Here is a 25,719-nt window from a genome sequence, read left to right as displayed (position 1 = left end):
ACCCACTGTGCCGCCACACTGCGAGGCTCGCAGCCCGCGTGTGTGGCCGTGTGACGCGATGCGTGCGGCGGCAAGCACCATTTACCCGCAGAGTGTGCGCACCGTGTCCCCCCCCCCCTCGCCCAGAGGTGGCGCACATTTCCGATCGCTCTATTTCCGGTCCGCAAAAACAAAAATGCATTGGTCCGGAACAGGCCGAACTTCCTGGGCAGGGCCCGCCAGCGCACCCTAGCAAAAACGGCGATGACGGTGTGGAGCGCGCATCGCGATACAGCACTGTAACGACCAAGTTGCGCCGCGGGGACGGCACGGCAACAGACACGCTCTGTCTGCCTCGCTCTCCAGGGGCGTTGCCTGGCGTCGCCTGGCCTTGCCCAGGGGTGCGAGAGAGATGGAGTGCCGCGGACGCAGTGAGGCAGGCACGGGGTGCGCCGGGGTGCGCGAGGACGGCCTGCGTGTCTGCGAGTCCCGACCGACCGCGCCGACAAGGCAAAGCGGAGCAAAGCAGAGCCGAACCAGCACACTGCCCATAGCAGCCGGCATTATCTCGCCGCCATCGCGGACTTTGCGTCCCTAGTGGGCCCGAGCGGGCCGCGTGCCGCCCAAGTTTCGTCGGCTTGTCTCCGTCGCGCTCATGGGGCTCGCCGTAAGGGTGCGAGGGAGGCAGCGACAAACCGCCGCTCTGAATCGCTGGGCTGGTGCGACGCGCACCCGCGCACCCGCCTGCGCCCCGCTCGCCGGCAGGCTCCAAGAGCTCCAAGAGCTCCAAGAGCTCGGAGCGTGTCGCTGTCCCTCTCGCGCCCACACGGCACGCCGCACGCCGCACGGGTGCGACAGAGACGAAGCGGGGAGCCAGGCGCAGCGAGGCCCAGGCCCAGGGCCGCTAAATGTTTGCCGATCCGCCTTGGTGGCGGAGTCCCCGTCCCCGTCCCCCCGGTCCCCAGTGCCGGTCTGGGCACGGCCGGTTCTCCATTCCATTCCATACGGCGGTGGATCGATCACCGGCACTTCGCGAACAAGCCATCCATCGGGGCGGAGACAGTCGGTGACAGCGGCGACTGGGACGGCGCGGTGCGGTGCGGTGCGGTCGTAAAGGGCGCCCGGAAGTCACGCAGGTCATGACCCTTCATGTTCTATGTTCATTTGGACTGTTGACCTCATTTTGACAATGTTAGGATAGTTGGAAAAGAAATTCAAAATTTTGTTACTTCTATGTAGAATTTATTTTCCCTCCAATGATAGGTACAAATAGGTACAGATGGGTAACTAATTTAAATCATGTAAAAATAAAAATTCAAAATCAAAAGTTGTCTTTAAATCACTGATAATAGGTAATTATGAAAAAATATACATTGTTGGCAGTACATTAGCAGGCAGCAGAAAGCTTAGCAGGCGGCTCAGCATAGAAGTATTTGGCATCCTTTTGCCAAAGGGACTCCAGCAAACTCTCTACCTTTGAGGAGGAGAAGCGTTCAGACCATGACTGCACAAAGCCCTCAGCTGTGGCAGGGTACTTGGAGATTTCAACAGTGTTTCCTGAGTGACACATTAAATTACAGATGTTAGAAACTAAAATAATCATTCTAGGACACATCAAGACGATGTTTTCAATTACCATTCACTTTGGTGTTATGTTGCACCATGATTTGACGAGGCTGCTTGTGGGCAAGGATGATGGAACGCCACCTCGCCCAGGGATAAGCACCGTCATCAGAGACTTCTGAATACTTGTTGAACATTTCCTGGGCACTCTTTACGTCACCAGTTGACTTGTAGACCTATAAATAAAGATTACAACTGACAGTTAGGGGCTATGTAGATGTGTTACATTCAAAATATTTAAGGGCTTCAAGAAAATTAAACATTACCTGCAATTTAACAAGGAAGTCACCAATGGCTTTCTTGCCCACAGTCTTTATTTTGGACCTATCCACAGATAGCAGCAAATTTTTGCCAGGTTCAGTTTCAGTAACCTTGACAAAATCTTCACCCGCCTCTAAACAAACCTGCAAGATGACATATCTTGCCTGGGAGTGGGACTGAAAAAAAAAAAAATTCATGGTAAAACAACTAGTACAACAGGTAAAACAACTCAGTACAGATAACTAAAAATTTATACAAACCTGAAGCCACTTCTTTGATGCTGGAGAATACATTTCCAAAGCTTTAGCTGACCCGGCCCAGAGCATGTTGAGCCAGGTGGTGTACATCACATTTTCTGCTTCTACACCCTCAGTTCCAAAGATTCTAAAACACACACACGAAAAAAAATTATGATTTTTAAAAAACGAAATTAAAGAAAAATCTGCCAACTACATAAAAATTCTCTTACTTCAAAACATCTTGATTAAGTGACAGGTACAAGCCAACACACTCTGCACGGCATTCTTCATATGCTGAGCCCAGTGATGTGAATTTTGAATCATACGTATCACCAGCTTCATACCATGATGTAACCTGCCCAAGAACCAAAGAAAATACTTATTATTGTATAAAAAATAAAGGTTAATGAAACCTGAGATCAACGGCTTTTCATTCATCTTATTTTTTTATTTGTTTTGTTTCAATATACTGTAAAAGGAAATTTTAACTTGCCTTGCTGTTTGTTAATGGATTAATCACAGTCTCCACATCAAAATTATATTGATCGCCTTCTTTCCTAAACAGTTTTCCACTGCCATGTCCGAGTAATTCATGGAGTCCAACATTAACCTGGAAGTATAAGAGATTCACAACAATGAGGTAGGACTCTCTTATACCAACCAAAATACAGTTTATGAAAGTATGACTGCATGTGTGTGATGTAGACCAACCTCAAATGCTGTCACTGCAAATTTATCCATCATAGCCACATCTGCTTCAGAGAGGAATTGATGTCTGAAACCCTTGAAGCTTGTGGGAATAACATTGCCCAAGGACACATTTTTAAATCCCTCTGACTGACGGATTTCATCATCTGAAAAACAAAAGCATTGGGAAGAATGAAATTTCAGGTACACTCCAAGCCAACTAGATGACTTTCTTCTTTAAAAAGTAAGGAAAAGAAAAATGGGAAAACAACAGACAGCCTTCATCTAGGATTATCTTCAGAACATTAACTCTAGATTGTAATTTAGAAACAAAACTTACAATTGGGGATGTTGATCCCTGCAGGAATTCCAGATCCTGAAAATGTCAAAACATCAAGAGATGTGTAGTCCGGTTTAAGAAATTGGTCTTTCTCAAAGGTTGAAGGCCATGGCAGCTCTTTCAGTAATGACTCCGCATGTGCAACAAGGGTTCCAAATTTGGCTGACATTTCTTTATTGACCATTGCTACAAAACCCTCAAACTCTCCTCGCATTCCCGCAGGGTCTCTGTACGTTTCAATAAAACCAATGTAACTGAAAGAAAAATAGAATTAATTAGCATGACAAGTTAAAAAGCACTTCATAGAAAAAAAAAGACCAAGGCAACTTACGTCTCAACAACCGGGCCCTTATTTTTGATCCAGTAGGTTGACCCACTCTTATGAGCATCCAAAGACCCAGTGCGAAAACTCTTGATATACTGTTCCAGCATGTTTGACTCCAAATCATTTGAGGCATATTCCTAAGATCCAAAATGTGTTTGAATGAAAGACAGAGCGCATAAAGTGGTGGTATCATTATGAACAAAATAACTCACCTTGGCTTTCTCCAAATTTTGGCAAACAAGTTCCAGCAGACCTGAGTAATCACCACGAGTAACCCGGAAAGTGCAGCCTTCATAGATGGTGTCCTTCATAAGGAAAGGTTCATCATCCTGCTGATTCAAAACAGATGCCATTCGAACCTGAGAAAAAACAATTTTTAGAGTATTCAATTTTTAACTGCAAACACTAATATAACTTGCAGATCCAAAAACCAAGATATTGCACCTCATAAGTTGTTTTGCCGTCATCTTCATACTTGAACAATCTATTGTTGTAACCTTCCAAGTTATACTTTTTCATAAAGTTTCCTACAAGTTCTGAATCTTTTAAAGTACAGTTAGGTGTGAAATAGGTAGTAGTGCCCTTGTCACCAAACCCAAGATGTTGATGTGAATGTTCCAATGAATAAATTTTATCAGCACATGCATTCCACAGTGTTTCAATTGCTTTAGGGTCTGCTTTGTGAGCAGCACTTGTGAGAATAATATTTTCCAAACGTTCTTTAGGAAGGTTTGGAACAATTTTGCTGTCACCAAAACCCTTGTAGTTTCCACTGTTTGCAAGTATACCAGATATGTACACAAGAAGGGCCTGCAGGAAAGTAAGAAATCTCATTACAAACAAACAAGATTTAGGATATAAAGTAATGAATGATTATTCTAAAGACATACTTTGACATCATCTTCAGTGGCTTTACCGCTTTCAATAGCTGTTTTCTTGAGGTCCTCAACACTTTCAGCAGTCACCAATTTATGGATGAGGGAAAAGATTAAGGGAGCTTCAGGTGATGTCTAAAAACAAGATAAAAATCATGTACAAATTAAAACTTTTTGAGTTAGGGATAATATACTTAAAAATGAATATTTTAGTTTGTAACTTACTTGTACATATACAATAAGTCCTCCATACCATGAGGCTTGGCTCAAATAATGAGCATACAGCTTTTCCTTGTCAGTGAGAGCATTAAAGGCTGCGAGGCAGTCCAACTCCACAAATGGTGTCTCATTGGGATACGTAAACAGGGACAGATCTGGACTGGCCATGTTAGAAGATGAATGAAGGTATCTATAATCAAAAGAACAAAAATGAATGGTAAGCTTTCATGCATGAGAACCAGCTTCAACTGTAATCCAAGCCAATGAGTTTGAAAATTTGTGTGAATTCATTACTGAATCTGGCTCAAATCTGAATGGATCAAACCACCCTCTAACATGAGAGAGTCGTTGAAAAAATCAGTCAAAGGCAACAAACTGAATAGACAAAACAAGGTTGACTGCCAATAGCCAAAACATGGATCAGTGCATTAAGTTGGACAGCATGACAATAGAGTTTGTGGAACGCAGAACAATCCTAGTCACAATCTATGCTTCTAGTGACTTGCCTGGCGCTTGGATTGGGGGAGTGGGAGTATTCCCCCGAGCCAGATTGAATGGGTACTACGGACACGTCCATTCTTTGCCGACTCACAAAGCTGGAGGCGCGATAACGCGAACGCCCCTCCAAGTTCTTACACAGACAGGCTAAACCACGCTTCGCAGAGAATCGCTTAAAGACATTAATAGGTCTCGTCAGTTTCGACGAGATCAAAATCATTGGGGTAGCCATAACCTGACGCTGTATCATCACCCAATAAAAATCTCGGAAATAGAGACTACGTTACGTGCTGTTTGGCTCAGCTTCCAAGGCAAAGGCAGAGTAACACTAAGTACTCTACCTCAACACAAATCAATTAGCTTCCACGGCAACTTCTTGAATTAGCGTCACTATCAATGAAGAACTGACACAACGAATCGGCAGTTTGGGGCTCGTCGAGGGTGCGGCGGGGGCGGGGGGAAGAGAGAGAGCCGGGGAAGGACTATTTGCACTTTGTCCGTGTGAATAACGAGGAGTGACGCCAACCAAACGAAATCAAATCGTAAGAGGAGAGAAAAGAGAAGCTAAAGAAAAACTACCACATTAGTAAAATTATATTGAAAATTATAACTACCCTCGCTTTGGCACAAACAAAGCTTCCATACGGTTTTCGATAATTTCCTGCCGAACCGTCAATGTTGGTAGAAGCGTCAGGATCTTTTCAAGGCAAACAAACTTCTGCAAGGCTCCGATTGTGCAAAAATGCAAAATAGGTGGAGTGGAAAAATGGTTGACGATTTACGGGTATTTCGTCTTTTATGTTGACGAATGGGTATGCCCGGGTATGTTGTGTAACATCGCGGAGTCCGAGCGCTCCCCGAAATGTCTGGAACGCCCAAACATGACCGACAAGTACCAGGTGAGTCCCACAGGACGATAGTCTGCCTCTCTGAGATTCCACTTATTGCCTCTTTATCCACTTGAAAATATGGCCAAATTGAATGAAAAAAGTTGATTTGCCACGTTTCGACGTGATTTCTCATGACGCTTTAAGCTCTGTCGTCCCACAAATCGTTTTTCAGGGCTGTGCCAAGTTGCTACATGCAGCATATTGTCAGAGATGTCAACTGTTTAGAGGTTATGATTTTAGCAAGAGCTGTCAGATTCTAGCAGAACTGTGTTTACTATTTGGGAATGTTTATTTGGGGATGAAAACACTTTGATACGTCTTCTTATGTGTAAACATGCTTCTTTCTATTTCTCTTTGATCTCTGCTATCATTGATGTTTTCAGTAATTCATTACTATCACCAGTTGGATATATTCAATTTTAATTAATGAATAAGAACCATATTGCGGAACCGAGATTGATTCATATTAGGTTCCTGGTTTTATAATAATTATCCTTTCAATTAAATGGCAAGGTCATGTTTTCATTTGGTCTTGAGATGTCATTCCTTCAATTTTTTGACTTCATATTGTTATGGAACTTGTGTGTTGGATAAAAGTTTGACTCTTTAAGATGTTGTCGCTTTGTAAAACTTCTCTCTGGCAACCTCCGCCTGTTCTCTCTGAGAGAACCCTTTGATGGCCTTTCATTTTGAGTAAAGGAAGGCTTCATGAACTGCACAACTACTCGTAGTGACAAACTGCATGCCATGAACTGACATTGCGTTTTAGAAGGCAGCACGATTTCCCTGCCTCTGCACTCTTCTTATGTCGTGGTTTGACTTTGCTTTTCGCGCCGTGAAGTCATGCGAACTCCATCCCCCCCCCCCCCCTGGCCATGGCATTGAAAGCGTCGCGTTTAGCGCCTAGCCGGTGCGGGGGCGAGGCGTGGCGTGGCGAGGCGTGGCGAGGTGGTTCGGCCAATCCTCGTGGAGTGTCGAATCGAGGCATCGAGGCGTTGGCAGGGCAGCGTCGGGCAGTCCGGCTCGCCGTTTCGGGGCCCAAGCAGCCAGCCGCCTCGCGGCCCTCGCGGCCTCGCCGTTCTCGAAGGCTGCCCTTCCGCTCCTTTCGCCGCGGCTCTCGTTTTTCGCTTTTTCGTACTCTCTCGAAGCCTTCCCTCTCGCCCGGCCGGTCGGCGGTCGGCCGCCAGTGGCCCGCCACTTCCCGGCTAACTGCGCCGCTGCGCCGCGCTTTCCCCGAATCTGCCGAATTACGGCGTTTCCTCGGCCGGCCTGGCAGTGCAGCGCCAAGCGCCGCGACGCCGCGACCGGCCCATCCATCCGCGACCTGCCCCACCTGCCCCACCTGCCCCTGCTGGCCCTGCTGGCTGGAGGCATTGCGCCGACGGGCCGCGCAGTCCGCGCAGTGCGCGCGGGACGACCCAAGCCCCAGGGCGGCAGGCCCGCGCCATGACCCCCTGAAGGCTGCACGCCGAAGGCCGCATGGCGCCCGGACGCACCTACTGGGTGTCGCCGCGACGCCCAGAGGTCGACGTCGCGGACGCGGCGGCCGCGTGTGGCGGCAGTGGCAGGTACGCGGCCCTGGACGAGGACGCCTGGGGCGGCTGGCCGGCTTGGCCGGAGGACGCCGACGGCGGCGGCGAGCACCCGGAGGCCCCGGAGGACGACCAGGAGGATGACGACGGTAACGAAGAGCGAGGGACTTCGGCGTGCTTTGCGCGATTTCCCCTGGCGCTGCCGGGCAGTGCACTGCAGTGCACGTGGCGCACGTGGCGCGCGGGTCTCGTCCGAGTCTGGCCGACTAGCGGCGCCAGGGAGTGGAGGCTGTTCAGGAGCGCCGCACAGATTGCGGTGGAGAGCGAGAAAACTGCGGAAAGGTGGCGGTGTCGCCCACTGCTCCTCTCTGCATGCCCTCGCCCCGTCGCCCGGTCGTCGCTACGTCTCTCTCGCTCTCATGGGGCGTCCCGTGCAGGTGCGAGAGAGACAGCGACGGAAACGACTCTGGGAAAATGTGGGTGCGCGACAGGTTCCGTCTTCTTCCTTTCGCGCTTTGTGTGAGTGTGTGTGTGTGTGTGTGTGTGTGTGTGTGTCTCCCTCCCCCTTGCCGCGCCGGCAAGAGTGACGAGGACGGCACGCTTCCGACGGCGGGACCGCGGGACCGCGGGGTGCGCGTTGAGCTTGTCTTCTCGCGCGTTTAAAATTAGTGCGGCGGGCGCGCGTGCGGCGGACGCTGGGCCACCGAGCGGTTCAGGAGAGGCCGTTTCGCCGCTCTGCCTCTGTCGCACTCACGAGGCTCTCCGTGGGGGTGCGAGAGAGACAGAGTGAGTCGCTCGGGGCCGCGGAGCACAGTGGAGCACCCCGCCCGACCAGCCCGACGCCTCGTTGGCTCTTCACAAGCCCGTTCGCGCGGGGCATCGCCGAGCATCGCCGGGGCATCGCCGCGACGGAATGGATGTCCTGGCGGAGTATCTCCGACAGGCAGGCCGAGGCACGCGCGCGTTCGGGCCGTCCTGGCGGCGTGGCGCCGAGTGCGGCGGAGGGACGGACTCGGCCACTCCACCAAAGTTCGGAAACGGGCAGGGAAGTGGGCAAATGTGCCGCCGCGACCGGCAACCCCCGCGACCCTCGCGACGACGCCCCTGTGGAAGCGGACCCGTCCGCCGACCAAGTCCGCGGCGTGTCGGAGTGTTTGCCTGGGCGTGTGACGTCACGCAGAGACTCGGAGGCACACGCACACACACACACACACACACACGGGACCCCGCCTACTCCCAGTTAGGCTTGAGTAGTGCCGGGCCCAAGTCGCGTCGGCGCGGGGCGCGCGGCCCGGCGCGCAGCAGTGTGCCAGTCAGGCCGGCCGTCGGCACGCGTGTGGAGTGCGGAGCAGCGGAGCAGTGCCCCGGCAGCGCCGCCAGCCCGCCAGGCCTTCGTCTTCGCGCCGCGCGCCGCGTGTGTGCGAGGCGGGGATTCGATTGGCGCGTGCCCTGCCCACGCCGCGGGTGCGGGTTACCTCACAGCGGTAAGCAGCAGCCTGACAGCCCGCGACGTAGGCACCACCGCGACGCCCGTGTGGCCGGGCTGCCTACCTCGCCGGGCTGTTGCCCCGCGCACTCCAGAGGCAATCGTGCTTGTAGTAAGCTGGGCCGCTGGGCCGGGAATCCTCCTGCTCGGCGGTTCGGTCGCGCCAGGACGCCAGGACCCTCCCGGCCTGCCTACGGCCCACGGCCTACTCGCCCCGTCCCCAGAGCTCGTTGTGAGTGCCGCGAGCCGCAGGGGTTATCTATCGGAAGTGATTAGCTGTTTGTTTATGGGCGATGTCCAGCCGAGGGGGCCGGGCAAGGGGCAAGGGGCCGCTCGTCTGTGGCTTCTCGGCCGCGTGGCCTCTGCCATCGAATCACGCCGTTCCTGGGCCTCTCCGCACAACGGATTTGCCAGAAGACCAGCGCCGGCGGCGAAACTCCCGGACGCGTTTTGAGCTCCAGTGTCGCTAAATGGGACTCGAACCGAACGTGGTCCCACCAATGGATTTGCTCTCCCAACGAGGAATCTGTTGGTGGGGTCACACGGTCGATTCGAGTCCCTTTGAGCGACTCTGGAGCTCAAAACGCGTCTAGAGATTTGGCCGCCTCCGCCGGTCCTACGGCAAATCCAATGCGGGTCCGGTTGAAGGACAAGCTTGGCTTCGTTGCGCCCCGCATTCCCAGTGTCAACGGCCCAACGCCCTCGACGCCCTGCCACGCCGCGCCACGCTCCATCCAAGCGGAAGTCGCAAATACTTTCCAGGATGTTCTAACGACCCTCGCCGCCGACGTGCATGCCATGGTCCAGGCGCCCGTGGGGAAAGAGGGGGGGGGGGCTTGATCCTCTTGAGAACCTCCTGGACAAGTGATCAGCTCGCAAGTCGGCTGGAGGGATTTTCTCCCGCTTCGTCGCTTCCGCCCCGAACGTTATTTTTATTTTAGTCCTGCCAGAGTGCTGGACGATGAGACACCGGCAAACCGTGCACCGTCCCAATCGTTGCGCCCCACACTGTACTCTTTACCCACCCTGAGTCAGCCACCTGGTGACTCACGGTCCGGCCCCTGCCTTGAACCGTTCACGTCCACTGCGACGTTAAAATGGTTTTACTACCGATTTTCTTGGTTCTGGAAGGGAAAGTGTTTACCTACCACGTTTAACTAATTTTCTCCGAATGCCCCCGTCGCTAATGCGTAAACCATCCCCTAAATGGCCGCAAACGGACGTCTGCGCTGCAGCCTTTCTCGCTCTTTCTCTCTCGCACCCACACGGAACGTCCCGATGGAGCGAGAGAGACGGCGACACGAAAGTGGTGTCGCGTTGACAGCGTATGACGCCGCATGGCGGCATGGCGGCGCGTGTCGGCGTATTTTTAACACGACGGCCGTCGGGGTGCTGCCGTGCCTGCCACGCTGCTTTGGTGTTGCCTAGCAGCCCCTTAGTGAGGACTCCACGCACCTGCTGCAGCCCTAGCTCGGCCTAGCGCGGCTCGAGTGGCGGGTGCCCGGACGGACTGGCTCCGGGGCTGGCCATGTCCGCCATGTCCGTGCTCCGAGGCGTTCGTCACGCCGCGTCCTGCCTGCCGGGCTGCCGGTGGGGCCGCGCTCCGAGCGTCCATCCTCCAGAAGCGCTCCGCGGCACGCCCCGCAGTGCCTAGGCAGTGCCCCAGAGCCACGCCACTGTCGGCGGCGCTGTTTTGTTTGCCTTCATCGCCCACGTCCCCACGTCCCTCCCCTCTCGTCATTTCGTTCTCATGTTTGCTTCTCATAATTGTGATTGCGAAAGGGGCGCTTCGGGGGGCCCATTGTGGCTACCAGCCGTGTCCCCATGGTGTCTGTCTCGCTGCTCACGGCGCAAGGCTCCGCAGGCTCGCCGCTGGTGCGCAGTGGGCCAGAAGACCGGTGGAGGCGGCCTAAATTCTAGACGCGTTTTGAGCTCCAGAATCGCTAAACAGGACTCGAACCGAACGTGTGACCCCACCGATGGATTCCTCGTTCGGAGAGCTACCCATTGGTGGGGTCACACGTTCGGTTCGAGTTCCATTTAGCGACTGGAGCTCTAAACGCGTCCGGGATTTTGACCGCCTCCACCGGTCTTCTGGCCCACTGCGTGCAGTGGCGTTGTCGGGCTGCCGGGCGGACAGCGGAGCCCTCCCTGTGCCTTCACCTCGGCACCTCGGCACCGCGGCGCAGAAGCTATTAGACCTCGATGATACACGAAGCAGCAAGCAGCGAAGCACCCCGCCGCTCCAAATATAGAGTTGCGGTGTACGCGACGCGTGCCCCCTTCCCTCCGACTCGATACTCGAATGCTGCAGACGGCGCTCATTGTGTGGCGGGGCGGGGCGGGGCGGCCCAGATTGGAGGCCAGGAAGGCGCTGTCAGGCCCCTGCACGTTATCTGACCATCGGGCACACTGTCAGCGATATCTCCACTGGAGCGCGCTGGGCACGTGGCGGTGTTTGGGCGTTCGCCCGCCGAATTGTCGCTCTCGGCGATTGGCCGTGGTGGTCCGTGCTCAATTAAAAACTGTTGTCATTTCAAAACCCCTCTCTCTAAAGATTACTTGTGCGTCTCCAAAGGAGAAACACTTTAGGCGCAAGAGCCCAAAACAATAAATGAGTTGTATACTTGGGGTTTCGAAAGGTTGCCGACTGAAATCATCGTCATGAAACGCATTGTGTCTTTTTCGCGGAGCGAGTTCGCGAGTGGTAGCGACAGTCAAACAGACCTCGTTTAAATTAAAATAGACACTCTGTGAGGCCTGTTTGATTTCTACGAGGGCCCTCGGAGAAAGCACAAGGGCCTCGGAGAAACAAACCAGGCCTCGTAGACTGTATTACTTTAATTTCTATGAGGCATTTGCCAGTTGGAATAGTAAAAATGTCCTGCTTTCCTGTTTCAGAGACAGCAGGGGCTAGCCCTTCGGGCGCTTCGAGCGCTCCGAGCCCCGGCCAGCAGGGCCAGCAAGGCGAGGGCCAGCAGGGCCAGCAGGGCCAGCAGCCCAAGGCCAAGGGCGCCAAGGGCTCCCTCACGCGGCACAGCGGCTCCTTCCACGGCAAGCCGCGGGGCGGGCGCCTGGCTCGGCGGGCGCGCTCCTTCAAGGACGACTTCCTCGAGATCCTGTCGCAGATGCGGTCCCCCTCCGGGGCCTCGGCCTCGCGGTCGCCGCAGTCCCCCAAGTCGCGCACGCCCACCAAGGCCGGGCGCGGCGAGCGCGGCGACGAGGCGGCGGCCTCGCGCAACCCCCTGCAGGACCTGGACGCCCACGTCAGACAGGTGAGGCATGCAGGCCGACGGACGCACGGTGGGCCAGAGGACCGGCAGCGGCCAAAACTCTGGGCGCGTCTTGAGCGCGAGTCGCTAGATAGGACTCGAACCGAGCGTGTGCCCCCACCAATGTATTCCCAGTTCGGAGAGCAATCCATTAGTGTGGTCACACGTTCGGTTCGAGTCCCGTTTAGTGAGTCAGGAGCTCAAAACGCGTCCGAGATTTTGACCGCCTCCACCGGTCTTCTGGCCCACTGTGAGACAGGTTGCCTTGCAAAGCGACTCTTGAGCCTGCTGCGTCCTTCGGCCAGACTGGTGTGATTGACACGCGTGTTCTCTGTGTCCGCAGGTCCAGTTCGCCCTCAAGCACTTCCGCGACGTGGTGAGCAACAACAAGCTGGAGGTGCTGCCGGGCAACGGCACGGTGGTGCTGGAGACGGTGGCCACGATCCACAGCGCGCTCAAGACCTGCCTGCTGAACGAGCAGGGCGCGCACAGCACGCTGCTGGTGTCCGCCACCAACCAGGTGTACCAGAGCATGGCCCAGCTCATCCGCCTCTGCGACGACGTGCTGCTCAACGGCGGCAAGGCGCTCAACACCGAGAACGTGGCGCAGGTAGGTAGGGCTGCGTTCGGGGCCGTAGCGTCGGGCAACAGCGAAGGAAAGATGCGAAGGAAGCTGTTTGACCCGCGAAGTTTTCTTCGGCCCCGCGCAGCTGCGTGCGGCGTGTGCGTCCCGCGCGTTTGGGCGCTGCGCTGACTGCGCGCTTCGGCGCTGCGGCGCTGCTCCGGGCCCGCGCGTGTTGCTTGTTGTTGCTCGCGGCTCCGCCGCCGAGGCTCCGCTATTCTGCTGAGCGTTGCTGCGCGGGGCGTCACGGCCGAGCTTGCCGTCGCCGCTCCGCCGTGTCGCTTTCCACTCACGGTTCGGCTCTGTCCGTCAGGTGATCCAGCTCGTGGAGGAGGCCGTGCTCAACCTGGTGACGCTGGCGCGCGAGAAACTGGCCAGCCGCCACAGCTCCGCGTCCGTGGGGTCGTCGGGGTCGACGGGCTCCTCCGGCAGCGGGCCGCTCAAGTCCGCGCCGCCGGTGCCTCAGGCGGCGCACGCGCACGCCCTCCTGGACCGCAAGTCGACCTACTCGATGGCTGGGCTGGAACTGCCGCAGCGCAGCTCTCTGCCGGACATCCCGCTCACGCCCCGCGAGCGCCAGATCCTGGAGCAGACGTCGCAGTCCGTCATGGAGCGGCACCACCACGCCAACCACCACCCGCACCACCCGCACCACTACTCCCAGAGCTCCGACTCGGTGCTGCTGGACGGGGTGGACGGGGTGGACGGTGAGCCTCCGCCCAAGCCGCCGCTGCCTGCCGGTCGGCCCTGGTGCCTGTCGGAGGGGGGCGGCTCCTCGCCGTCGCCCAGCGGCGAGCCGCCCCCGCTGCCCCCCAAGCGGCGGCCCCGCGGCTCTGACAGCCAGTTCCGGCCGGAGTACCGGGCGGGGCCGGGGCCGCTGTCCGGGATGGAGGCACTGAGCCTGCGCTCCAAGTCGCCCGAAGACACGTCCTCGCTGCTCAGCGCCTCGGCCGGCAGCCTGGACTCGGTGCTCAACCACTCGCGCGACGAGGAGGACGAGCTGCGCGCGCTCATGGAGCCGGAGGCGGATCACGACACGGACCGCACCGACAGCCACAGCGACTCACTCACCCTGGCGCCCGGCCCCAGCCCGGGCCCCAGCCCGGGCCCCAGCCCCACCGTCAACACCCCCAGCACGCCCGGCTCCGGCGCGCACGGCCGCACCAGCCGTAGCCCTTGTCACCACGGCCTCGGCGCTGGAGTGCCGGCCCTGGCCAGCCGCCTGGGCCTCGCCACACCCAGGGCCCTGAACGGCGGCGACGGGTCTCCCTCGCAGTCGCCGTCGCCGTCCTGCTGCTGGGACGGCCTGGAGGCGCACGACGGCCTCGGCCTCGGCCACGTCGGCGGGGCGGGGCTGGCCAGCCTGACCGAGACCATGCACGCCGTGCGCACTGTGCACAGCTACGCCGCGTCCAACGCCTCACACCTCAGGTATTCTAGACGAAACAGCTGATGTGCACTTAAATTTTCCTTCAACTCTTTGCTGATGTGCGAATTTTCTGCTCTATTCTTACTTGTTTACTCGTGACTGGCTAGAGCTTTATAGGAACGTGGTCTTCCTGCCCATTCAGGTCATCACAACAGAGCACGCTGTCCATCACTAGTCAAGGGGCATCCTCTATGGCCGCTGTAGTGGCACAGTCCCAGCGGACCGTGTCTGTGTCTTCTTCGTCCTCTTCTTCTGCCACCAAGCTTGGATTTACACCCATGGATGAGGACTCCTTGTTAGGCGTCAATGTAAGTTATCCATATCAATTTTTGTAGTGTGTGGTTATTTTTTAAAAAAATTAATGGAGGGTACTTTTATATCATGTCTACAGAATTCTGACGACGGTATGTTTGAAAGAATATCTCCGGCCAGCAATGGAAGTACTCCTCCAGCACTACCTCAGAAGAACCGTTCACGACATGGCCCAAAGCGGGAGAGACTCCCTTCACAGTACGACAATGTACCTGGTATTGATACCACCGACTCCGCGCTGTCTCCGCAACGTCTCAATTGCTCCCTCCAAACAACGTCAACAGTCATGCAGTCACAGTCTCATTCAGCCCTGCAAGTGTCCTCCACCTCTCCATCAAATTTAATGATGCCAGCACATAAGTCAGCCATTGCCCTTAGTGGTCCAGGACCTGAAGCGGGCAAGCCGCCTCCTCTTCCACTCAAGAAGAAGCACAGTGAGTAACTGACCATATTTTTCCACAATGGTGCTCTTTCAATCTTGAGGCCGTTTTAACAAGTTTTAACTTAATCATCACAAATCATCAAAGTTTTAACATAATGTATGGTGTGATAGTTTAATATCTTTTGGTATATTGGATTTGGGTAATTTTTTATCGACTACTACAGTTGCTTCTCTGTTTTGAATTATCATACTGACTGATCAATGATTTCCATGGATTCCATAGATCATCTGTGTGATGTCCAAATTGAGGATGTAACTGAGTAAGTTTGGAGAAATGCTTTGCATAGATTTCACTAGTGAAAATTAACCTAACTTAAGCATGAAGACGGGTGGTTTGCGTAACTAAAATCAAAGTTTTTCATAAGAAGTCTCAAATTCTCTGACTCTTTGGCATGTCAGTGGTGCTATGGTGGTAAGGTGTGTGTTGTGTCATGTGCCTCCTCCTCTTTGCTTCCTAAATGTTCCTCCTGCATCCAATGCTGTATTAAATCTTGTTTGGTGTTTGTCCCTCAGTGTTCCAATCAGTGGCATACTCGGGTAAGGACATGTCATTTGCATTTTTATCCCACCATGCACTTTCATACTCGTTACTTGTGCTTCCCTTTCTGTTGTGTTCTCATGCTTATTTTTGTCATGTCATGTCAATTAAAAAAAAAAAGAAGTGAGTTTAGTTCCCCTTCTATAGATCTTTTTGTAAGAATCAAGCAACTCTAGTATCTTTCAAACAATTGTCTTTCTTCATGTATTTCATTTCGAAGTATAAGTTTTAGTGGCTATTCTTCGTTTTGTTTGTTTTATAATGCACTTGCATTTACTATGTTACTAACCACTGCAATTTATTTAATGATGAATTTATTCTGATACATTTTTGTGTTGCAGTTATGGCCTATATGGAAATGTTTGGAAACTGTTCACACACAAACAACAACGACTTCTTGCGCCATTCCATGCACACTTACAATGTACTGCAGACAGAATGGCAGCAACATGAAAATTTCAGTGCAGTCCAGTCTCGGTCATTTTATTACCAATGTGAAAAGTAAGTCAATGGTGTTATCTTCAGTTTTATTGCTACAATTTTAAATACATTTCTATAAATTACATTCTCTGTTCAGCCCCAATAGTTCTCCAGTCCCAGCTGACCTAATGAACGCCATTCCTCCTGCATTGCCACCAAAGCGAAGCCGTGCATCAAGTATAAGATCAGTCAGTAGTCCTCCCCCGTCATCACCTGTAACCAGCATTTCCCCAAGTTCTCCTGCTTTGTAAGTTTTACTTTGATTTTACTAGTTGAGAGTGTTATAATTTTGTTGCAGTACCATTTTGCCATTCTTTTTGCATGACATTCAATATACTTTTTCAGGAAAGAGGAGAAAAAGAAGGTCATCCCCCCAAGACTGGACCTCTCTCCAAAGCCGCCTCTGCCTCTGCCACCGGTTGACACTCCTCACCGCACCGTTCCTTCACCGCCTGCGGAACTGCTCCCAGTGCAGAGTCAGCTGACTGAGGGAGCTGCTATATCCGACGAAACTGGAAATCTATTGGAAGAACTTGATGTCAGCAGACACTTAGTCTTAAAGAAAGCTGAAGAGGATGGACCAGACATTCGAGGAGGACATGAAGATGGGCTAATTGTGCTAGCAACAAAGGCTAATAAAAATGGTAAAGGTGAATTTCAATTACAAAACACAGTTGTTTTTGCAAATTTCTTAAGTACAATGTTTGTAATAATACTTTTATTCTTTAATCTTTGCTTCATACTTTATCAGAGGAAAATGAAACAGGTACTTTTACCCTTGCTGTCTTTTTTGTTTCTGAAATAGATTGTTGTAAAGTATTGATGTGCATTAGAATATTCCATAATGTATTGTTTACATTCTCCAAACAACCAAAGTTTCTTCATTTAAATTTGAATTGGATATTTCTAATACAATATGTTCTACTGCAGACTTCCTGTACCAAGAAGCTTTCCTGACTACATATCGGACTTTTTTGTCCCCTTTGGAGCTCATTCAAAAGCTTTGTTATCGACACCAACGCTTCCATTGCTCTGCAGAAGTTTCCAAGCAAAGAGCAGCCAAAGAATCATTTTCTTTACTAGTGAGAGTTGTTAGTGATTTGACGTAAGTGAAGTAACACTGTAAAATTTGCTTTCCATGTTACTTTAAACGAACTTGAGCTTAACCGGATTTTTAAATTATTGTTATTCAGGGTATCAGACTTAGACGACACTGTTCTTCAAACCTTGTTGAATTTCGTGTACCAACTTCTGGCAAGTGGTGATCTTACTATGGCAAAGGCGCTTCGGGTTAAGATTCTAGAAAAGCATAGTGCCAAAATGCTTTGTAACACAACAAATACGTTGTTGCCCTCTCAGAATGTGTACACTCGTCGCCATCGGTAATACACCAGTTACTGTTCTTATTCACAGCTTTGTTGCCAACTCTTCTCGTGTGTGTTTTAATTCCTTTTATATATTTCATGTGATATAGGGAAGCCTCTCTACTTGACTTTAAATCAGAGCAAATAGCAGAACAGATGACTCTATTGGACGCCCAGCTCTTTATGAAAATTGAAATCCCAGAGGTTCTGATCTGGGCTCAAGAACAGAATGAGGAGAGAAGTCCAAATTTGACCCGATTCACTGAGCATTTTAATAAAATGTCCTACTGGTAAGATCCACCACTAATAGATTACTTTAATTTTGTATTTTTGAAAGGAGTTGTTTTTATAACTTTTAATCAATTCTGTTCACAGGGCAAGATCACGAATTTTAGAGCAGTCAGAAGCTAAAGATCGTGAACGTTATGTTGTGAAGTTTATCAAAATTATGAAACATTTGCGCAAAATGAACAATTTTAATTCTTATTTAGCCTTGCTCTCGGCTTTAGACTCTGCTCCTATCAGGAGACTAGAGTGGCAGAAACACATCACTGAGGGTTTGAAAGAGTATTGTGCCCTCATCGATAGCTCTTCTAGTTTCCGTGCTTACAGACAGGCATTAGCGGACACAAATCCACCTTGCATACCCTACATGTATGTTTCAAACAGTTACCACACATCCTTTCATCTTTAATTGTAATGTTGTCTGTCCATGTTAATTTCATTCAACTTTGGGTTCCTCTTTCAGTGGTTTGGTCCTTCAAGACTTGACATTTGTTCACATAGGAAACAGTGATTTACTTGCTGATGGGACCATCAATTTTTCAAAGCGTTGGCAGCAGTTCAATATAGTTGAAAATATGAAGAGATTCAAGAAAGGGTGAGTGATCACAACCTTGCTGCTCTGGAACATATTTGTATTTAAACTGTTAAGTCCCAAACTAATTTCAAATCTTGCTCTACAGGACATATTCATTCAAAAAGCAAGAGAGAATCATTGCCTTTTTCAGCAATTTTGACGAATTTCTATCTGAAGAGGCTATGTGGCAAATATCAGAATCAATTAAGCCAAGAGGGGGAAGGAAACCTGTTAACACCTCTTAATTTGAAGTTTAGCTTGAATGTAAAACAAAAACCGCAGTGGTGTTTGTTTCGTTTTTTGGTAATGTTAGCTCGTCTTCTTGTTTAGCCTGGTTGCTCTTCTTTTAATAGTTGGAAAGGTATTATACTGTGAGCTGTGGTATGGCATGTAATCATTGTTTTAACGTGGTGCATTATGGAATTGATGTTCGTCAGTATAAGGGAACCTGGTTTAGCTCATTTCTACTACAAATGGCTGTGTTTTATGCTTATCTTAAGAGCCTAGTGTACTTCTGTACTCTTTAAAATCTTATCTATTTATCATTGATTTATTTACTTGAGACCATTCTGTAAGGCCTAAAACCTTTCTTTTGGAATGGAAGAAGCAAAATTTATTCATGAAGCGTCTTAGCTTTTTTATGTGAGTAATGCGCGCGTGCTTGATCAATGAAGCTTTTTGTTCATTGTTTAAGAAAGTAAATGTCACTTTCAGCTGCTATGCACATTGATTGCTGCATCTCTTCTCCTCAATTGCAAAATTTCTTCCCATCTTTCAAGGAGTTTCATTTTTTTTTTTTTAAATTGCAGCATTGAGTGTATGTGGTACCTGCTCAAAGCAGCAGTATTATATGTAACCAACAAGTCAAGGCAGTTTTTGTCTTGTTCATCTAGTGTGTTCAAACTATTTTTTGCCTTTGTGGAGATTGTTTCCATTTTGATTTTAGTTTTGGGGTTTTGTATTTTAACATTTTCTGTCTGCAATCTTTCATCAAAGTTTTGTGATTGTTGATTGGAAATTGTCTTCCACAAAACAAAGGATATACTTTGGGTTTTGTTTTAATTTAAATTTGCTACTGTAGCAAAAGTGAGGTGTCCCATTTCCGTTATTTTAGTTTTGGGGCTGTCTCCTAGTTGTGTTGTGTTCTGTTACCCTTATGCATTTATGCTCTAATGCTTAAAGTCTTGTTAAGATTACCTAATTTTAAGGAATGCTTAGGACTTTAGCTTCCAGTTGGTCTGGCCAATGCTTTCGTTCCATTGACTGTCTTTCAAGGATAAATATTTCACAATTTCGAGGACGATAAAAATTGCTCTTCCTAATGAGAAAACATGTTATGTAGATGCTCCTGTAAAGTGCTGTTTGAATAATGTAGTTGTGTTTAATATGTTTTTGTCCAACAAGACCTTGTTGTGTAGATTACTTCTGTAGATAAGTAGTTTTATTTTGAGACTATACTTGGATTTATATTTATTTACTTATTTATTTATTGTGGTTTCATTTTGCTAGAATGATTATGGATCAAGCTTTGATCAAGTATACTGCCTGAAATCAATGTGGTGTACCTCAAGGCAATTTACTCTGTAAACTTCTTAATGGAACCAAGGCCTAATCATGTATTGTTACTTATGCCTTATGATGTATATAGAGAGTTTTTATTTATTTTTGATGAGTGCATGTGTTCATGTTCAGACTGTATGTATGGCTTTTTCATTGTGTCAAGTAATTTCAAAAGCAATAATTTTGCTTGAATTTTCTTTCATACTTTTGGCCTTAAAGCTGATCTTTTTCACTATTGCAGATCTCCTGTTATGTGGACCTCATTGTGCTTTTGAATCAAACAATCTAAGTCTTTTTCTCTCCTTTGTTGTTTTGAAACTTTCGGATCTATGCCATTTCGAGTGTAAAATTCCTTTGTAATGAAGTTATACCAATCATTCTCATTAAAATCAAAGGTGAATCAAAGCTTTTGATCATTGAGATAATATTTGCTGAGTGCTATTACTTGTTTACCTGTACCTCCGTTTCTTCTGTACTATTTAAGCCATCATTTTTGTAGAAATTTTGTAGCTATCACTGGTTTATGAATTGTCAGTCATATGTATTGTTTTCGAACACAATGAGTCCTCTTAAATTGTAATGCAACACTGTGGACCAGTTACACTAACGTTTGTCAACGGAGTTAATGTGATGCGTCAAATGAATCATATTGGTGCTGATATCTTTATCATTATTGCAAATTCCCTCAGACTGCAATAACTTCCTCAAATCAACAGTAGGGAACTTTGGTTAATAATGATGGTTTTAAGATTTTCTGGTTTATTTTTTATTGTGTCTCCTAAATATGTCATAAGATTTTAATCAATTTTGTTCTTATAATGCATATCACAGGAGCAGGCATCTCTAGAATTTTCTGTTTGTTGCCCCTTTTGAGGTGATTGTGAATGATTACAGTATTAATATTTTTGCACATGGTATGAAATTTGTAACCACAATTTTCTCACCTCAATGTAGGACTTCAGACTTTGGTGTACCTTGTTTTAATTAATTCTTTAAATTTTTGAAGTATTTAACATTTTCAACATTCTTACTCTTGGAAGCATGTAGGCTGTTTTGTCCACTATTATGATTTCACAATTTTATCAGCAGATAATGATCACATTTTTCGTCTGTCTTGTTCATTTCATTGAATGATAATGTGATCTTTGCTGTTGCATTCGATAACTATGTAACCTCTTGTCTTTCTGTATGGGTGTAAGTGGTATATGTTGAATGACTGCTGTTCATATCACAATCGTAGATTTATTGTTGTGACTAGTGTAAGTGTGTGTAGCCTATGAGGACGATTTTAGCCAATCTTACATATGATCAAGCATACATTTCTACTATTATGTCGATAAACCACTTTCAGTATATGTTTGTACTTCCTTAGGTTGTGTGGAAGATCCAGTGTGTGATTTTATCGCCAGCTATTTATTAATGGTTTCATTCGTGTGAATTTTATTTTAAAACACTAGCATTCTATGTTTACTATTCAAGTTCTGAACCTCTAGGAAGGCAATAGTGTGCATACTGTATTAGTGATGTGTATTCTAATTAATATTTTGATTGCTTTGGCACAAATTTTCAAGCATCTGCGTTTTAGTAGAATATTATTCATGTGTCTGGATTAGTCAAATATCTGTCTGTGATCTTTTTTCATAGAGTGGCTCTCGAGCCCACCTCAAAGCCGAGTTTTCAGTAGTCTTTAGTGTGCTTGGTTCACAATACCTGTATCCCTGAGTTTTTACTTAGTATTTTATTGCCCTAAACTCCCCATTTTAATGATTTATTGTCAGTATTTTATCAAATTTTATCTAGTTATAGTCAATGTACTCTATATGAACGTAGGGTTTGATTGTATTGCTACATTGAAGCATCCCCATCTTTTATTTTATGGGGACAATGATTCTTTTTTTTTTTGACAACTTTGCCTGCCAAAGTTCTTTTTATCATCGAAATTTATGTAACACATCCCTGGCATAGTGGCCTTTAAGTCTCATATAGCAATCACATGTCAAGAAGAGTCTAGAAGCCTTCCATGGGACATGTGACGCCCTCCTCTTGCACATTTCCTTTTTCCATATCTTAGAATCATGATTTTTTTGGAAAGTAAGAAGAATTTGGTGCCCATTTATTGTTTGGAAGGCTACTAAGTTGTTTCAAAATTTATTTTGTATGAAAGCCATTAGAATGTTAATTTTGCTGTTGCACAGTATAAGAGTATGTGTCAATGAGTTGTGAGTATTACTTCTGTGCCTGGAAAGACTGAGGTCTACTATGCTACAAACCTTGTTAAGGTGGATCGGTTCTTTGTGCATTTTGCAATGTAAAATTGAATAAAATAGGAAGACAGGTATTGTATTATTGGTTTTAACTTGGTGTGTTATTGTACTGTATTTTTTGAAAAAGGTGTATACATGTTTCATGTTGTTGCATACATCTTGCTCATTTAAATCAGTTGAGTAGAATACCCTCTTCTCCACCTTGTTAGGCAATTTGTGACTTAATGCATCCAATGTGATTTTTCAAATTCTTTTTCTGTATCAAAGAAAGTAATCAGTGAAATTTAATGATGAATTAGATCTCTAAGCAAGATGAAATCTATGAGATTTTAAACTGTGATCTATTGTACTGTCACAAATATAATATAATATTATTATGCTCTTCTTTATGACTGTTTAAGATAATTAAACTTTGCTTTAAAACTTAGGAAATATTTAAATATTAAATTTGTTTTCCTTTAGTGTGCTTTTAATGTAGCAATTTTAAAAAAATAGGTAGGGTGTAAGCTAAGCACCAAATACGAAAATTAAAACACCAAAAGTACCTTCATCTTTAGACAAACTTAAGCTTATGTTGTCTGCGTCAACTATTTTTCTATATCTATCTTTGTGGCTTTCTTAAGTTGCAAAAACCATAATATTTTGAAAGTTTGACTATGTGTGCACTTGGTGTTTCACCTTCATGTATTTGATTAGCAATACTATTATTCTGAATTCAGTAGACAATGAATGTACTTGTGCATCCATAATTGAAGTTTTGTGTAGTTGGTTACAATCTATGGTGCTTAAATGCAGCATTTTAAGTTGTGATGTGTGTGCAGTTATTTCTCTCTTGTTTTCAAGGTAGTAAAATCATTTGACTGCTTAGTTTTGGTATGAGTGTTTTGTACTGTGACAACTTCGACTTGGAGGAAGGATTTAGAGCTTTCTTGTTTGAAGCAGACCACAATCAGATCTTAATTGTTAAGACTTTGATATTGTAACGCACTTGATTTTAACGAACATATTCATTTTAAGAAGCTGGTAAATGTGTACCCCTAGTCAATGTTTTAATCATCACATTGTTATTTTTTAATAGTCTGTGATTCTTGTGTTCTACTTTTAGTCATATTGTCAAGCTTTTGGCTAATGTTTCCTTCTTTCATTTTGTCTTGGACCAAGTGGAACTGTTATGAGGAAAGGATACATTTCATGGGTTACAGTACCTCATGTCCTACACGAACTATGAATGCTGCCTTGTATTGCCCAAATTATCTTACTTTGAATTTTAACTTATGTGAATTGTAAATGATGTCTTGATTTGTAATAAAAGACATTTAGAGTGTTTTAAACTGATTGGTTTGGTTTACCTCAAAGCACCTTTGTAAGTTCTTAAATGCAGTACAGGCACTTCAAGCCCATTCTTTTAAATCTTCTTTCAAGCGGAGTTATTTAATAGTGCTCAAGTTAAAGTTTGTTGTTGCTTGAAACCAGCTGACCTCATCTCTTTTTGCTGGTGTCCCATTCTAGGTTTAATTGGAACTAGAGCATACATAAAATAGAAAACTCAAATTGTTTATAGAGTGGAAGTCTAGCTCGTCTAGTGTTATGTCAATCTGTGTCAGTGAGAGGTTACTTAAGCTCTTAGGGTTGAAGTTAAATTGTTAGCTATTAAAACAAATACTTATTAGTACACTGCTGAGATGTAGTCATGATTGTTTAAAATTTGAAACAAAGCTAATTTGTGTCAATGCATTTTAATTTATTACCATCATTATTATTTAATATTTATTGGATGTACTTTTTTTATTTGGTGCTTTTCTGTTAGTGGTTTGGAAACTAGCCTTTGTCAACAAACCACATGCTATCTTATTTATTTTGACCTTTTTAGTTCATTTTATTATATTTTTATAATACTGAGTCTGTTATTTGTGGTTTTTTTTTTATCAGTTAAATGTGAGTAAAGCTGTAGTGTGCTGTGGCTATTTGCTGTAAATATTTGTTCTGGTCTAATTAATGTAAACTTGCAAGTGTGGAGACCTGTGTGAAGAAATACAATGCTAATACCTAGTCGCTCCGCTCGTCATTTCCTTTCGCTCCTCGTCCCGAATCACTAGAGGCTGCACTAGAGGCGACTAGAGGGCTAGAGGCTGTACCTTTAGGACTCTAGGCTGCACTAGAGGGCTGGAGGCTGTACCTTTAGGACTCTAGGCTGCACTAGAGGGCTAGAGGCTGTACCTTTAGGACTCTAGGCTGCACTAGAGGAGAGAGGCTGTACCTTTAGGCATGGAGACATACTAAGTATGTCTCCATGCTTTAGGACTCTAGGCTGCACTAGAGGGCTGGAGGCTGTACCTTTAGGACTCTAGGCTGCACTAGAGGAGAGAGGCTGTACCTTTAGGACTCTAGGCTGCACTAGAGGGCTGGAGGCTGTACCTTTAGGACTCTAGGCTGCACTAGAGGAGAGAGGCTGTACCTTTAGGACTCTAGGCTGCACTAGAGGGCTAGAGGCTGTACCTTTAGGACTCTAGGCTGCACTAGAGGCTAGCCCTCGAGGCTGCATGCCCCGCAGGGCGCATCGCTGGGCACACCGCTGCAGCCACCGCAGCCAGGCGCAGCGCAAGACTGTTTACCCTCCGGACGTGACCGCCTCCCGACAGAAACGACAGAAATACTCAACGGCCGGGCGAGCAGGGCGAGCAGGTGATGGCGATTAGGAAAGGCAGGGTGGAGTGAGTTGTTTTCATGGCAAGCTGCACTCAGCACTGCGCTCCACCCGCGCTCCTCTACACAGGGGCACAACGAGCCATCCGGACCGGGACTGCCCTGCCCGGCACAGGGAGCGTTGGACCATCACCATCGCGTCGCATTGGCTGCGTTCTGTTCTGCGTGCGATGCCTGGCGATGCCTGGCGATGCCCCGGTTGGCCCAGCCGCTAGCCGCTCGCCGCAGCGTCCGCTAGAGGCTATTTATTGCCGCCTCACCCCTCACCCCCATCCATCCGGTGTCCGAGAATTTGTCAGACTGACCGGCCGCGTCTCGCGTCTCGGCGAAAGGTCAAGGAAAGCGGGCCGGACGGACGGACGACGCCTACCGCGCGATGTCGCCATCTCTTACTTTATTTTCTTGTGAGGCTCGGCAGGGGTGACGATGTGCCGCGAAGCTATTTCGAGATTGTTGCGAATTCCTTTCGCAGACTGTCCTGGCGCCGCCCCTCCTCCCCGAGGCCCAGAGCGCTGAGACACTGCAGACTCATTCCGAGAGTCGTTTTCGTCGCTCTGTCTCTCTCGTCCTCATGAGGCGTCCCGTGTAGGTGCGAGAGAGACAGAGCGACGAAAACGACTCTCGGAATCAGTCTGCTGGGGAGGCTCGTTGACCCGTCTCTGGGAGGGTGGGCCATCGCGCGGTGGACATGTTTAAAGCGGTGACGCAGTACTTAGTCAGACACGTCCGAGGAACGTTACAGAGACAGTGCACTGCACGACGAGGCGAGGGGGGCGAGGGCGGCGGGGCCGGGCCGTTCAGAACCTCAGAATGGTTTCGCAGCGGGGGCAGGCGGGGGACGCCAAGGCCGTGACTCATTCGGTAATTTCGCTTCACTCGCCCCTCCGCCTCCGCCTCTGCTTTGGGGATTTGGGCAAGCG

At 48.3% G+C, this 25,719-nt stretch overlaps 2 protein-coding genes across 3 annotated transcripts; one reads left to right on the top strand and one right to left on the bottom strand.

Annotated features, from left to right (window-relative positions):
* Positions 1-1,293: 1,293 nt before the first annotated feature.
* LOC117650893 (dipeptidyl peptidase 3) lies at positions 1,294-5,540 on the bottom strand. Of its 2 annotated transcripts, none has more exons than XM_034394533.1 (14): positions 5,388-5,540; positions 4,555-4,738; positions 4,345-4,464; positions 3,899-4,264; positions 3,667-3,813; positions 3,461-3,591; positions 3,130-3,383; positions 2,814-2,956; positions 2,596-2,712; positions 2,333-2,457; positions 2,124-2,247; positions 1,869-2,039; positions 1,616-1,778; positions 1,294-1,536 (listed from the first exon to the last, which is right to left on the bottom strand). In XM_034394533.1, exons 2-14 carry the CDS (start codon positions 4,714-4,716, stop codon positions 1,367-1,369), a joined length of 2,193 nt encoding a protein of 730 aa, XP_034250424.1. In that variant the 5' UTR covers positions 4,717-4,738; positions 5,388-5,540; the 3' UTR covers positions 1,294-1,366. The 2 variants fall into 2 exon arrangements, with proteins under 2 accessions (XP_034250424.1, XP_034250423.1); XM_034394532.1 differs by lacking the exon at positions 5,388-5,540 and adding an exon at positions 5,055-5,327.
* Positions 5,541-5,778: 238 nt separating this feature from the next.
* Positions 5,779-24,148, top strand: LOC117650529 (guanine nucleotide-releasing factor 2). Its single transcript, XM_034394026.1, has 17 exons — positions 5,779-5,945; positions 11,856-12,229; positions 12,570-12,836; positions 13,162-14,279; positions 14,420-14,585; positions 14,669-15,023; positions 15,545-15,568; positions 15,911-16,070; positions 16,147-16,296; positions 16,395-16,693; positions 16,801-16,815; positions 16,980-17,154; positions 17,243-17,431; positions 17,524-17,703; positions 17,789-18,067; positions 18,162-18,293; positions 18,379-24,148. The coding sequence occupies exons 1-17, from the start codon at positions 5,909-5,911 to the stop codon at positions 18,515-18,517; spliced, it is 4,059 nt and encodes a 1,352-aa protein (XP_034249917.1). The 5' UTR covers positions 5,779-5,908; the 3' UTR covers positions 18,518-24,148.
* Positions 24,149-25,719: the final 1,571 nt, after the last annotated feature.

Source organism: Thrips palmi, unplaced genomic scaffold (assembly GCF_012932325.1).
Source record: "Thrips palmi isolate BJ-2018 unplaced genomic scaffold, TpBJ-2018v1 HiC_scaffold_5, whole genome shotgun sequence".
NCBI classification, from domain to species: domain Eukaryota; kingdom Metazoa; phylum Arthropoda; class Insecta; order Thysanoptera; family Thripidae; genus Thrips; species Thrips palmi.
Note: the sequence above shows the minus strand (reverse complement) of the source record. Positions and strands in the feature narration are given on the sequence as shown.